At 39.2% G+C, this 15026-nt stretch overlaps 2 protein-coding genes across 3 annotated transcripts in view; one reads left to right on the top strand and one right to left on the bottom strand.

Annotated features, from left to right (window-relative positions):
• The window catches only part of ptpn11b (protein tyrosine phosphatase non-receptor type 11b), a 41207-nt gene extending 31603 nt beyond the window's left edge, over window positions 1–9604 (top strand). For both annotated transcript variants that reach the window (XM_079802839.1, XM_079802840.1), the window contains exons 10-16: window positions 670–801; window positions 1019–1173; window positions 1313–1380; window positions 1466–1617; window positions 2565–2665; window positions 3030–3144; window positions 6337–9604. In XM_079802839.1, the coding sequence (XP_079658965.1) occupies window positions 670–801; window positions 1019–1173; window positions 1313–1380; window positions 1466–1617; window positions 2565–2665; window positions 3030–3111 (690 nt within the window). In that variant the 3' untranslated portion in view covers window positions 3112–3144; window positions 6337–9604. The remainder of the gene's footprint in view (window positions 1–669; window positions 802–1018; window positions 1174–1312; window positions 1381–1465; window positions 1618–2564; window positions 2666–3029; window positions 3145–6336) is intronic.
• Window positions 9605–9611: 7 nt separating this feature from the next.
• rnf223 (ring finger protein 223) lies at window positions 9612–13973 on the bottom strand. Its single transcript, XM_079802838.1, has 2 exons — window positions 13720–13973; window positions 9612–10906 (listed from the first exon to the last, which is right to left on the bottom strand). Exon 2 carries the CDS (start codon window positions 10859–10861, stop codon window positions 10205–10207), a length of 657 nt encoding a protein of 218 aa, XP_079658964.1. The 5' UTR covers window positions 10862–10906; window positions 13720–13973; the 3' UTR covers window positions 9612–10204.
• Between the last annotated feature and the right edge of the window lie 1053 nt (window positions 13974–15026).

Here is a 15026-nt window from a genome sequence, read left to right as displayed (position 1 = left end):
CCTGGATGAAACAATGCTTTGTTTGTAGATTTGTAGGTTATGAGATTGAGTTGAGATCACACAATTTCCTCTGAAGTAATCAGAAACTGTACAGCACATATAATTGTAAAAAGAAAGGGAATTTTAATATGTCCAAATTTAATAAATTAATTAATTTAGTTAAAAGTGCAGTGTGTATTTATGAGAATCTATTGACAGAAATGCAATATAATATACATAACTATGTTCTCATTGGTGTATAAAGACCTTACATAATGTACCGTTATATTTTTATTACCTGAATGAGCCATTTCAATCTTCATACACCGCGGGTCCCCTTACAGTGAAATCGCCATTTTGTGCCGTCATGTTTCTAAAGTAGCCCTAAACGGACAAACTTCTCTACAGAGCACTAGTCACTCTCTGCTCTCTCCGACGACAACATTTTTGTCCTGTGTCGGCCACCGTAGCTTCTCTATGTGCTTCGAAAGGGAGGGGTGGGCGGTTGCAGTTCACAACCTCACCGCTAGATGCCGCTAAAATGTACACACTGCATCTTTAATGCTTGCTTAATTTGAGAACTTTTGTACTACATTTTAACATATTGACATTTTTTAAAACATCACTAATGTAGCTAAATGTGCAACACTGATTATACTTTGGATCTCAAAACTTCACTTCTATCTACAGAATAAGTGTGTGCGGTACTGGCCGGACTTAAATTCAACAAAGGAGTTTGGGAAGGTGTGTGTGAAGAACATTGAGGAACACACAGCTCAGGACTACATACGGCGAGAGCTTGAAGTCACACGTCTAGACAGGGTAAGAGCACCGTGATGACAGTTGAGCTGATGGTACCAGAGGGCAGGCATGACCTTTGACCTTTTTGTTTACAGTAGCAGCTTGAAGAGAGCCTTCTAACTTACTTTAGTGACTTCAAACATGTATTATGTTACATTTAAGGACAAATCCAAGACTTTTTTTCTTACTTTTCTTTAATAATAATCTGATGTATTTTTTGTTCATCTGTGATTTAAAGAGAGAGCCTCCCAGGTGTATCTGGCACTATCAGTACCTGAGCTGGCCCGATCACGGTGTTCCCAATGAACCAGGAGGAGTCTTGAGCTTCCTGGAGCAAGTGAACAGAACCCAGAGCGCCATTCCAGAGAGCGGACCGATAGTGGTTCACTGCAGGTAGTAATGTAATCTTAAGAGTGTTATAATGAGAGAGAATTACTGTACTGAATAGCTTGTACTGTTCATTTCAAAATACCACATTTTCCCTCAATGTGTGCTCCATAATCTAAACTTCCATTTGTCACTGTCATTCTAGTGCAGGGATTGGAAGAACAGGCACAATTATCGTGATTGACATCCTTATCGACATCATAAACAGACAAGGTAAATGTTTCATACAAAATGATCTCTGTTATGAATTGTATGACTCTTGATAATAAAATATAACACAACTGAACGGACTGTTCAGGTTTGGACTGTGACATTGACATCCCAAAGACCATTCAGAGAGTGCGCCAGCAAAGATCCGGTATGGTTCAGACCGAGGCCCAGTACAAGTTCATCTACATGGCTGTTCAGCAATACATTGACACCGCTCAGAAGAGACTGGAAGAGGAGCAGGTACTTGAACACTTCGTTTCAACGGACACGTTCCCTGATGGAATGATTTCTTCTTTTGGTCCCTGTTTACACCTGGTATTAAGACGTTTTGGGGTTGATCAGATCACAAGTGGACGATGCTAAGTACAGGTGTAAACGGGGTCTCAAACGTTTTGACTTTTGGCCACTTCCCGAGATTCGGATTGCTTTGGTAGTGTAAGCGCTCATGGTGTCAAATATGCTCGAATAGCCACAAAAAAACGTAAAATGCGTAAAAAACATTATTGGAAGCACACTAGCCATACGCGATTTAAACTTTGTTGGCTGAAGACCCAAGTTTGGTTTGAAGACAAAAAATTTACCAAGCACCTCTCTCACCATTCCTGATTTCTAACACGCACTCACTGCATTCGGCATGGTCTTGTGGCTATCAGAGCAGAAATGAAAGCTGCTGCACTCCGTCTCTTGTTCCATAGTCTCTTGGCGCGTTTGTACGTAAATTTGCACTAACAAGGATGCTAAACAGTAAACACTGCATTCTCTAGCAGTCATCAGCCTGAACAACTCTCACTAGCTGACCTCGGTTACACACGCACTGCAAGAGTAGATGTCTATTTATTGTAACAGAAGCGCAACAAAACAATGCTTCATGAAAAATAAAGTGAAGATGATGAACAAATAACAAGGAAGCACAAAAAAATTTATATACAGTAACCAGACAAACAATGACACTCAAAACCAGCGTTAAGTGTAAATTCTGGATCTATGTTGACTAGAAAGTTCAAAAGAACAACAGTGTATATGACTATGAGTCTCATCCACACAATTGCCAAATCCAATAATTGAATGCAATAAAACTGAATGCATGAATAATGTTAACTACAAAGAATTTAAATATTTGGTATCCCTTATTTGATCAAATTAAATGTGTCAGTTTGATATTTCGTTTTGTTTATTTACCTTTTTAGAGGAATAAAACAAAGGAGAGAGAATACTCTAACATCAAGTACCCACAGATGTCAAATGCCAGAGCCAAGCCAAACATGAGCTCGTCTCGCTCTTCATCTGTGTAAGTGCTGGTTTCCTGTTTTGCACGCAAACACACTCTTTAAAAAAAAATGGCCCACACAGTGTTGTTACTGGAAAACCGTTAATAAGTTTCTTTAGGTAAAGTGTACTATCTCCCACACTTCCTCAATTCTAAAAGTATTTGTTCTTAAGTGAATCATTTTCCGTCAAAAGGGTTCTGACACTGCTGTGAGTCAGTTGTTCTAGAACAATAAACACGATATGCAACTTCAGACAGTACAATGATAAAATGTGTTTTGTAACTGTGTCAGTTTCGGGTTTTTTTGTCATTTTTTTACCTCTATAATAGTTGTCTTTTCGTTCCTCTTTATTTTAGTAACACGCATCTTTTTAACTCTCCACAGAATGAACGATGACTCCGGCGTGTATGAGAATTTGAACATCAAAAATCCAAAGGGCTCCACCAGCAGTAACACCAGGAGATAAGCCATGTGGGCTGCTGTCTCAGGGACTCTGGGAGTATGTTTTTTCCACCCTCGCTCTCACGGTGTTACACATTGCTGCAGCCATTGCTTATGTGCACACACAGACACAAATGCACACACCTGCATCAAGGCTGTTGTATTATAGAGACAGAAACAGAACGAGTAGGAGAAAGACAATAAGGAACCAGTGGGGGCGAGAATTGTGTCTGTTGCAGCCCACCAGAAAAAAGTATAATCTTACAGAATGGCACTGTTTGCCAAATGGCCTTGAAAATAATACCATACTTGAAAAGAATATGCACAACAGTAACACTTTACAATAAGGTTTCATTAGTTAAAGGTCCCATGGCATGACATTTTCATTTTATGAGGTTTTTCAACATTAATATGAGTTCCCCTAGCCTGAATATTGTCCCCAAGTGGATAGAAATGTTGATCTGTGTAAAACCGAGTTCTGGCTGTCTTTCTCTGCCTTTGAGAAAATGACAGGCCAGACTAGTAGCCAATCCTGAAGTCTCCTGGTTTGACGTCCAAGCAGGAATGGTTAACTCCCTTTCCTCCGCCCAGAGAATCTGGCACGCCCATGCAAACGCTCGAGAGATCATGGGTTGTGAACGAGTGAATGCTGGCAGTTTCTCAGTGTTTGGATGTACAAATGAAAACAGAAGTCTTTTTTCAGTTCCTTCTGATCTGTGATCAGTGATTTCTGATGTGTAGCTAATTATTTATTATTCGTGTACACACTGCGGCTTCTCTCTCTCCCGACAGAGCGGTGTTTTCGTGTTTTCTATCTTGTGAGTCAGTGTTTTTGTACGTCCTCGTCGCGTCTATCTGTTCTTAAATGTGCATACAGTCGGGAGTTTCTGCTTAACATCGGCAGAGCCACATCTTTAGAGATAAACCTCACGCGCGCCGAGGCTCGGCCTTCAACATCCCCGACGCCCAGTACTGCATCTGGCCCACAGCGGAGGCACCAAACGCGGCGTGAGATTAAGCAGAAGGGGGTAAGCGTGAGGGTATCTGGGCTAGGCTAGCCAGCTTTCCCCACAATAAACTGGATTACATTCGATTACTGCTGTTGTGTCTTTGTTTGCGCTGTGTAAGTTACTCAATGCGCGTCACTGACGCTTTTCATATGATTGGAACATATCTAGAAATAATGCTTTAATCAAACTTACTAACTCGTTCATCTCGCTGTAATGGTACATTGCATGTGTTACAAAGTTGGTAGAATAATGATGAAGACGGACTCGGCGTGACTTGGACTCGTGTTTATTCAGAACTCTCAGATACAAACACAATAAACTCGCGCTGACAGACAGCGCTCTCACAACTCAGTTGTTACTATAAATAACTTTGTTAACAATCGCTCCGTCTCCGTGATGTCCGGTTCGCGAACGAATCATTCTTTTGAATCGGTTCCTTTTAGTGAACCGAACCAGTTCACCAAATCGGACTGAATCGTTCTAAACGGTTCGCGTCTCGAGTCAGCGCTGATCCATAATTTACTAAAGTTACTAACTTTCTGACATGAGTGACTGCCCCTCCGACTAGAAATAAATTAATAACCTGAAGTATATTCTAGTAACTACAACAGTTCACAACTGAACTACAACTGAACTGAGACATGCTGAGAGAACTGATGAGAAGTGAACTCGGGTCCATCCGTCTCTCTGGCAGCAGCTCGTGCGTCGTAGACCTCGTTAAACCACGCCCCCTCCGCTCATTTCAAATGCAAAGATGTCAGCCAATCACAACAGTGGCCGTTTTTACTGAAGTCTCACAGCAGACACGCCTCTTGAAACAGGGCCTTCAGCCACAGGGCAAACAGCAGTATAGACAAAATGCCTTTTATTTCTAAATTATGACATTTTATGATGTAAAAATCACACTAACAATATAAGTACACCTCAGGAAACACTATAAAATAATAGAAAAATGCCATGCCATGGGACCTAGTTAATGTATTTACTAACATGAACTAACCATGAGCAGTACGTTTGTTACTGTATTTGTTCCTCTTTGTTAACGTTAGTTAATAAAAATCCAGCTGTTCATGGTTTGTTCATGTTAGTTCACAGTGCATTAACTAATGTTAACAAGATTTTAATAATGCATTAGTAAATGTTGCAATTAACATTAACAAAGATAAATAAATGCTTTATAAGGGCAGTTCATTATTAGTTCATATTAACTAATGTATTTAACTAATTAAACCTTATTGTAAAGTGTTACCATAAAATTTAAATAATAATATAGAAAAACAATACATTTTATGGAAAAATAACTAATAATTTCTTGTTATTTTCTATAGTTTCTATTTCATATAAATGCTGTTCTTTCTAACTTTATGTTTTACTTATTTATCAAAGAATCCTGATAAAATATATCATGTTTTCCACAAAAATATTAAGCAGCACAACTGTTTTCAACATCGATATTAATAAGAAATGTTTCTTACGCACCAAATCAACAGATAAGAATGATTTCTGAAGGATCATGTGACACTGAAGTAATGATGCTGAAAATTCAGCTTTGCCATCACAAGAATAAATTACATTTTAAAATATATAAAAATATATTAATAACATAACTTTTCACATTATTGATGTTTTTACTTTGTACAGTTTTTTTTTTAAATAAATACAGCTTTGGTGAGCATAAAAATTTAACCAACTTCTGAACGGTAGTGTATGTTGATTTACTTTTTATGACCAATGTTGGTGTTTGAATAAATATTTATTTAATAGATTTTCACATTAGTCTTCTTAATCCCATAATTCATAGGATTAGGAATGATGTATTATATTAAAGTTATCTATGACTTTGTTGACACTGACAGCCAAAATCCAAATGTAAACATATCTGACCAATCTGTTAGCTATTAGTTATTTGGAGACTAACTAACGACACAATCCGAAGCAAGTCTGTTTCGTAGAGACATGAATAGTGTTATGTTACATCCCACAAATCGTTTTTTTTTCTCTTTCAGAATGTGGCACATTTTAGTCTAGATAAAGGTTGACAAAAGAATTCAAAGTAGGGATGTGTCAAATGTAAATTTGTCCTTTTTCTCTTTCTACACTGACAGCTTGGCACTCTTTCAGTCTTTGTAGAAGAACGCCTACATCATTACTATAGCAACCAATGTACTATAGATACACTGGTGTGAAAGTGGCCCGACTGTTTAGACAATCTCTAAATGTTCTCGTCTTTTGCTTTGCAGTTCCAGCAGATGTGGTGTGTAGAAACACCCGATCATGGAACAACACTGGATAACGGCACTCTGGAGGGGGGGTGGGGACTGAGGCGACGCCGCCCAGCCGCTCTTCTGGAGATTCCACCGAGATCTCCAACAGCTCCTCTCTTCATTTCCTGACTCACTACGTCTGAGTAACTCACACTCCAACATCAAGTGCCTGATTAGCAGCCGAAATTGTTCCTGCAAAGGACGTGTGACTTGGTGCTTTCACTCCCCTCTTCTAGTCTAACAAACCTACACTGCACTAAGCTACATGATGGTTTGTATATGTGTGAAGTATATTTGAAAAATGAATATTTACACTCAGTGACATAACTTTGGATGAAGCTACGCTCTTTCCATGCTGTCCACGGCTGTTTCCAGACCTTGCTTTGTCTACTGGATGTCGTCTACTGTAACCAAAGAACTCTGATGTATATCTCTCAGTTTCTCACAAGCAGTGGTCATTTGCCCTCTGCTGAGTGATACTCGCGGCACGGTGATGTAAGAAGAAGAGAAGTACACCGCCTGGCCTAAAGAATCCCTCTTTTCTTTTCAGAGGATATGAGAGGTGATTGGTCAAAGTTCGACCAATGATTTGGATACTCTATGTAAGTAGGTGTTTGAAATGGACTGATTTGGTACAGTGTGGTTGAATCTATACAGAATGTGCCAATTAGCAGCCTGTACATCATATTTTGGAAAGCTTCTGCTTTAAAGCTGTTTTTATTGAGCATTACCTCCAGGCTAATGAACAGTCAGAGGGAGTCAAGTGCTACTGTCAATCAAAGGCTCATCAACCAATCAGGCTGCCTCTTCATCAGTGGGCTCCTCCCTCTATGCGTAGACTTTCTTGTTCTGAAAACATCAGGTGAGCCTTTATTAGATTAGTTTTTTCTTTGTTTGTTTGTTTGTTTGTTAATAGCCGTTTTCTTTGCAACTATGATTCCTTTTAGAGCAGTTTTATCGTTTGTCGTGATATTTGTGAATGTGATCATGAAATCTAGGCCTGGCATTTTTGAATATAATGCATTTCTCTTATATTTTTGACTATTATTCCACATTTTCCTCAGAGGAGACGCATTAAGCTCTTTTAAACAGGGTATGTGTGTATTTTGGTGTTATAAATAGCCAGATAAAGCTCTTTACTTCATAGTGGGTTGTGATTGCACTGAGGAGGCCTTTGAATGAAATAGCGTAAAATGAAAAGCGTGGTATTACTAAAGATCTACAAGGGTGGGGGCACATGAGGATGTTGGCCGAGCCGTTGACGTGAACTGGATTTCGGTGGAGACTTCAGCTAAAAATGAGGCAGGCCAGATGGCCCTCGGCTAAGATTAAAGAATAGATTTGTGTAGGACGAAAAAAGTAATTTAAAAGATGGCTGTAATCCAGACGTGGCTATTATTGGGTGAGGTCAGCGGTGATGTCATAAGATGTTATATACACACAATACCGTTCAAAAGGTTAAGGTCAGTAAGATATTTTCCTTTTTTTTTTTGGGCACGGGCACCGATGGTGCGAGGACCCTATTGGAATTGCTCCGTCTATTTTATTTTTTTATTTTTATTTAAAGAAATGAGTACTCTTATTCAGCAAGAATGCATTAAATTGATCAAAAGTGACAGTAAAGACCTATTTTAAATCAATTATCTTATTATTATTAATTTCTATCTGTTGTTTCCACAACAGCACAAATGTTTTTAACACTGATGAAAATAATAAATGTTTCTTGAGCATCAAATCAGCATATTAGAATGATGAGTTATATAAGTTGTAATAATATTTCACAATATTACTGTTTTGATTGTATTTTTGATCGCATAAATGCAGCATTGCTGAGCATTGACTTCTTCTAGAAACATAAAAAACGGTAGTGTATATGTTGGCTTTGATATAGCAGGACATGATGTGTGTGATTAATCGCAGTGTCTGACTGTGAAAGTGTCACATGAGGGGATCTGTGATGTCATGAGCTGTAGAGGGGCCGTATGTGTTTGAGAGAGGCCAGGGTCTGCTTTTTTGCACTTGGAAGGATAAAATGTTTTTTTTTGTTTTTTACTAGAGAGCCAGTTTGTTAGACCTTCTGGGAAGTCACTGCAAATGATAATCACTGTCCTTGGAATGACTGACTGAATGAATTTGAATTGTGATTTATGTACCTGATCATGTGAGAGCAATGTGCAACTGGCATCTGAAAGCTCTGAAGCTGTTCGTTTGCTGTTCAAATTTGTTTTACTTTTGCCTCTGTGAAAATGGGTAAAAGGTCAAAAATTGAGTGATATATTAAGACTTGAACTGCTGAAAGGTATAGTGTCCATGGCTGCCAGAATGTTCAGAGGTATGTATAATGAAAATCTGTTGATTTGACATCAGTGTAGTGTTTTTTTGCGTTATATTTTTTGGTCGATTTATTGATTTGCTGTAAATGATACATTTCTTGTTTGTTAATACAGTATTGGAAATATTCAAAGCTGTTTAGCATATTGTTTTAGAATGATTTGTTAACATGTATTATTATTACTATACAAAACATCAACCGTTATAAAACTATCTGCTCACTTTATAACAATTTTGAAGTCTTCTCTTTAAATTTACTTGAATATGTTGGTGGGTTTTGTTTTTATTATCTCAGTTGGTGATCAGTAGGTTTGATCTGAATCGTGTTGTGCTGACTGTCCTTGTGTGGTAAAGACTGTGTTCCCTCTTGCACTGGTTCAGCCTAAAATGCCTTCTGCCCTGGAAAATACAGCTGTTGTAATAATGACTTGCGTCTCAAATGAGAATACAGGATTAGTTATTGAATAATAAAGCATACACTGGGAACTTTCAACTAATTGTCTTTGACTCACTTCACCATATGTCAAGCAAACAGTTACTGACCCATATATTATTTCCTTTCCTCTTTATAATTTCCTTCTCTCTTTAGGGTTTAATAATGAACAACTTGACATTCGTTTTCTCATAAAAACACCTGGAAGTAGAACGCTAATAATTCATGCCTACAAAACACACACGGTGGAGCAGTTTACGTGGGTGTGGGTGTGGGTGTGAGCGTTTTCACAGGACACATCGCTGTAGGGTTAAGGTTTCAAACGGTTATTCTTTTAGGCGTGTCCGTTTAACCGTCCCAGAGCAGGAAGTGATGAATTAGGGCCACGTGAATCTGTTTGCTTTACCTTTCTTTTGTCAGTGTTATCAGTGATATCCTGAATATTGTACCTATTAAAGTTGAAAAACATTCCTTGACCCCATTCCTTGAACTTCCTTGTGCTGTTTGCAGCAACAGTTATTTTTTATTTTTTTAAACAAAATTCATTTCATGGATAAAATATACAAATGTACAAGTAGAAAATATTCCGTTTTCTTTGGATTAAGTTCACATTTACCATCGCTTGTTGAAGTTTTGTGGGCAAAATCCGTGCGGATTTCATTTTAGTGTGAGGGCGAAAACACGTTAATTCGCCCCATTGAGTTAACCAATAGAAAGCTGCTTGGTTTGAAAGTGAGCTGTGCTTCATATATCGCTACACTATTGACAGTGGACCTTTTTTCTTTCCTCTGTCACTTAACATTTGCTTAATTTTTCCCTTTTTTTTTTTAAATGTCGATTTGATCAATGTAGGCAGACATTTAGCTGTCAGTCAGTTTTGTCATGCACTGGCTAGGCTTTGACACTCATTCACATGTTCTGTAAGATATGATACTGATGCAGTTCTTCAGTCTTCACTGCAGCCTTGATGTTTGCTGTAACTCCTTCAGCTCCCAACAGGCTTGGCAAGGAGGTATGGATGTAAACGGACACCAATCAACCTGGTTTTGCGAGTCTGACATCAATCTAGACATGTCTGTCTCACTTTTGTGTTACTAACGTGAGTGCGGTAGTAGAAGCTGTAGTAGTAGGCATCTGCAGGTTATGGGACGAACAACGCATGGAGCCCGTCGTGACGATACACTGCAGGGGCCACAAAATGATCCCCAGCAGCAACACCATGAGGACTATAAAGAGAAGCAAACGCTTCCAGTCCATCAACCGTTCCAGAAGCCCAAGTCGTGGTCGAGTTTGGGAAGAAGATACGCTGCTTTGCCCACTGGCCCCAATATCGACGCAGATGCAGAACGCTGGCAGGCCTGGCATGTCTATTGGCCGCTTGTAGCACAGCCTCTCCCCGTCCAGCCATACAGGCTCTTCCTGCTGCTGGTGGACAGGCAGGCGACACAGCACCTCCTGGCTGGTGGTTAAAGCTGGAGGCCCCTTTTTTGGGATAGTAGTGAGGTGGCGGCAGAAAGGGCAGGAGATTTTAGAGTTTTGAGGGTCCATGGAGGTAGCCATGATGCGGGAAAGGCACTCAAGGCAGAAGGTGTGCGTGCAGTCCAACTGCTTTGGCGTTTTGAAGACATTGTCAAAGGTGTTGAAGCAGATGGAGCACTCGGGATGAGAGCTCCCCTTCTCCAGGTCCGTTTCCAGCAGGACCCCCGGAGTGTGCCACACCACTGGGCTCGGCTCCATCTCACAGGAGATATGGTCTTCAACCCTCTTCCTTGTGCAGATTCACTAGAACAAGCAAGACAAACATCTAAAAGTCACCTCTTGGTTCATTCTATAGGCTTGAGAGCAAAACTAGGGCACAGCTTATCAAGTAAACATTTACCACTAAGTGATTTATGATGGTTTGTGTATGGACAACACTGAGAATACATTTGTATGGACTTAACTGTACAAACAGAAAGGTTAAACATACTCTTTGCCCTTTAACCAAATTAACTGTGACTTTGAGTTGGTCATCAGTTCTACAAAGTAAAGTTCTACTGAAGAGCTTGTTACAGATAGTAGTGCAGTGTTTTGCTCCACACCATTTGCCCACCTGCATTACCTTATTAAAGACCATATATTCTCACAAAATATTTTTTTTTTTTTCAGTGGTTCTCCCTTTTAATTGGGTTTTTTGAACTGCTATACCTTTCCTGATTTGCCTTTCAGTATTGGTTTCTGGGTTGATGCACCAGTGCATGGTGTTTTCTAATGATGTATACAATAAAACGTACTTAAATGGTTCTTTGCAGCTCTTTATGTTCAGCAAAGAACCATCTTATCAAAAACGATCACTCATAGGGTTCTTTGGTCACTATATAATTCTTTGGAGGTTAAAACGTATTTAATGTTACATTTTATAGGTACTTCAGATCAACATATTGTTTTTGGGTTTTCGGAAAAAAGGAGAATAACATGTTTTAATAATGTTCTTCAATGGTTCTTTAGTTCATGTTTTAGTAAAGTCAAGACCACATAAACCCTCATGCTTACAGTGTTGGTAAGACACAGACTGCTTTGTTGTCCATGTTTCTGCCAACATTCAGTAAAGAACCATGTTTTTATCAATAATATTTTGACATTACATTAATAGGTTTTTTTGATTTTATTACAAAAGTTCATGGTTGTCTAAAGAAAAAAAAGATTCTGTGGCATCAAGCTTTAAAAATGTTGTGTTCTAATTATAATCTATTTTTAAGGGTGTACAGAAGTTTAGTAAAGGTCAAGACCGCATAAAACCCCCATGCTTACAGTGTTGGTAAGACACAGACTGCTTTGTTGTCCATGTTTCTGCCAACGTCAGCACCACTGTCCTTCAGAAACCCTTTCAGCGCACTAAGGCTCTCTAAAAGTCATCGCTCCACTGGTCCTGGCATTTGGAGACGAGAAGAATTTTATCAAGGTGACTACAACTCACTACATTGTAAAATACACCCAAAGTATTTCTCAGAGCCCACCTGAGCTAAATGACATGTGTGTCTAATCCAGCCTCTCTTTTAAGTGGTTTTGTTCCTGCACAGGTTCAGGCAGGGGTTTGGTTGAGAGCAGATGGCCTGTTCACAAGCCCTTCAGGGCAGTCCCGTGCGTGTGTGTGTGTGTTTCTTTCTCCATCCCTGCACTGCACAATGCTCCTGTTTGTTCTCCATTATATTGGTCTGGCTTTGGCATTCCTGGAGAACAGGCCGGTGCCCAGGCAGCCAGTCTCTCAGCACTGTGTAAAACCCCCAGGCTCAGAGCCGTGGCCTCGAGAGCACCTGCGGTCCCAGTCCTTTCTCTCTATCTGGTTTTATCATCTACACCTCAACATATAACAGTTAGACCGTCGCTAGTGCACGAGTTCATTGTTATTCATTAACTCAACCGCCTCAATTATTCCCCGGGCAAAACACAGCAAGGGTGGACAATGTTCTTGACCTGATTCTCCTTCTCCATGTGCAGCGGGCCCTGATGTTTTTCTTTCGCATAACACCCTCACATCTACAGGCCCTCTGCTTGATAACACGAGCCATTAGAGAAGATAAGGAGGAGTTTGAAAGTAGCTCCACTTATTTGATTTCATGTCTAGGTTGAAGCCCAAGGACAAAACTGCAGTTAGTTAACGTTGCAAGCCCAGATTATGTTCTTTTATCAGGGAACGGCTTAAGTGAACCCCTATTGACACACCTAGATGTTGGTCTTCCCTATTTCATTTATTCAATGCCCACGCCTTGTGTGCACGTCTTACGTTTTTATAGCATATCTAAAAAAAAAAGGCCCTGATAATTCAAAATCTCAAATGCAATTTTTGTTGTTTTTAAGGTCTCAACCTTAAACAGACACAAACTTTAAACTAAATACTATATTGATACCATGTCTGTTATCAGCCAATATTAGAGTTTCTTTTTACATGTATCTATAATTAATTGTTCGTGCACGCTTCCCATATTTTTACTTTTAGATTACCTTTACCAACCTAAAAATAATTTCAAGTTAATCTTAAAAAAATGCTAATAAATTAATAATTGAGATGCCTAAAATCACTTGCAGTATGTAATGTACATTTGTTATAATATGTTTAATTTCTAATCTAATGTAAGATTTTCAAATATCTGATTATGACATATATATATGATTATTAGATTTTTTGTCTATTGTTATGCATGTAAAAGCGTTATCAGACCTCTGATAACAGTTTGAGTTCTCCACTTTGACTTGCAGTAACTTCACTTTTGTCCCTTCAGTTTAACTACCAGTTAATAAACTTTAGTCGTGCACCCTATATTATTTTCAATCCAACCTCCTCTAAAACTCTTCAAAATTGAAATGCTAGCCATACTTTATTCTCAATCAGATTCGTGTTCAGATATTGCACATGTATATCATCCTCCAGTCTTTACTCTGCCTATTGTGTGATTCTAATCTCGATCAAACAATAGACAGTTCAAGTTAACGTCCCTTTGGGTATTGAGTTACCCATCCAGTTTTTCTTCAGTTCACTTCCATTTCCAAACGGCTGCCCTTGTATATCAGCTGAAGTACCGCCACATGTGGCTGACAAACTTTGCACATGTTCTTACCTGTTCTGATGGCTCGAGCTCTAGTGTTATCCCTGTTTCAGTGATTCCTCTTTTATCTTCTCATCACTTCGCCTCCCTAAGGACACAACTGCATTATCAGCTCTGGAGCTGTCAGCAATCCTCTTGATAATGCAATGTCCTCCTCTTTGGAGTCTGTTAAAAGTGGAGCTGAGCACAGGTGGGCTGCTGGTGCCTGCCGCGCTCCTTCTCGGTGTCTCGTGTCCACTCTCACCTGCCTCGATTTATCCACTCTCTTTCAGCACTCGCTATGGAAATGACATTGATAGGCAGGAACAATAACACAGCCTTGAGGGAGTGCCAGAGATGGGGGAGGAGGAGGGTTGGGAAGTAGTAAACGCATATTCATAGTATAACATTTCCATTCTCTTAATCTGCCCATCTTCTTTTTTCTTCCTCAATCATTTCCCATCATGTCACAATCTTTCATATACATATCAATAAGTTACTTCCTAGGATTTGGGGAAATCCCAAAACATACTGAAGATTGAACATTTCAAGTAGACACATTCTTAAATTAGCATTTTAGCTTCACACATGAGACCATGATCAGGAAACATGCCTTCAGAAAGTTGTCAATAACTTGGGCCGCTCACTAGAATGTATGAAGATATAGTGTGTAGGTAGTATTACATGTCGGTCCAGCCAATGTGCACACAAGAAACCTACAATACCAGTACCAAAGCAAACATTGTAGCCTTTGCAAAGGCTAACACACAAATGGTCATACTGTACGTCTAGCCTAATAGCATCTCATTTTTTGAGGTTTAGTATCATTATTATTATATGAACTTATTGCTAAGATAATCATATTCATGAATTGCGCTTATATTGTGTGGGCTTCATTATTTGAGTCATCTTTAAAATTCTCTCTCATGAGTCCTTAACTGGTTAGCATTAGATAAATAGGGGTATGATGAGGTATCATTTAGCTACAGTGATTTGCCACTAGGTTTGGCTACACTGTTATAAGGAAGAGATGGGGAAAATTGATAATGCATCATTCAATGGAGTTGTTTGCTTTCATCTGGTTTTATGGCATTATGAGATGTCGGGAATTGCTGAGAATACCTCCACATGCTGGCCTTCTGGGAGTAGCGCAAGCACAAATGGCTTTCTATGGCAAAAAAGAAACGGTTAGAAACGGTTACAGATAATCAAAAACATTCAGTGTGCCCCATAAGGAAGCCAGGCAGTGAAAGTGAGATGACAATGATTAAAAAGAACAACAAACACCTCTAAAAGAATAATCAATACAGCGATGTGCTCTTTATCTATTCTAATATGCG

This window comes from Gobio gobio (genome assembly GCF_949357685.1).
Source record: "Gobio gobio genome assembly, chromosome: 21".
Lineage (NCBI taxonomy): Eukaryota > Metazoa > Chordata > Actinopteri > Cypriniformes > Gobionidae > Gobio > Gobio gobio.
The sequence above is the reverse complement of the archived record's forward strand: the minus strand, read 5'-3'. Positions and strand labels throughout refer to the sequence as shown.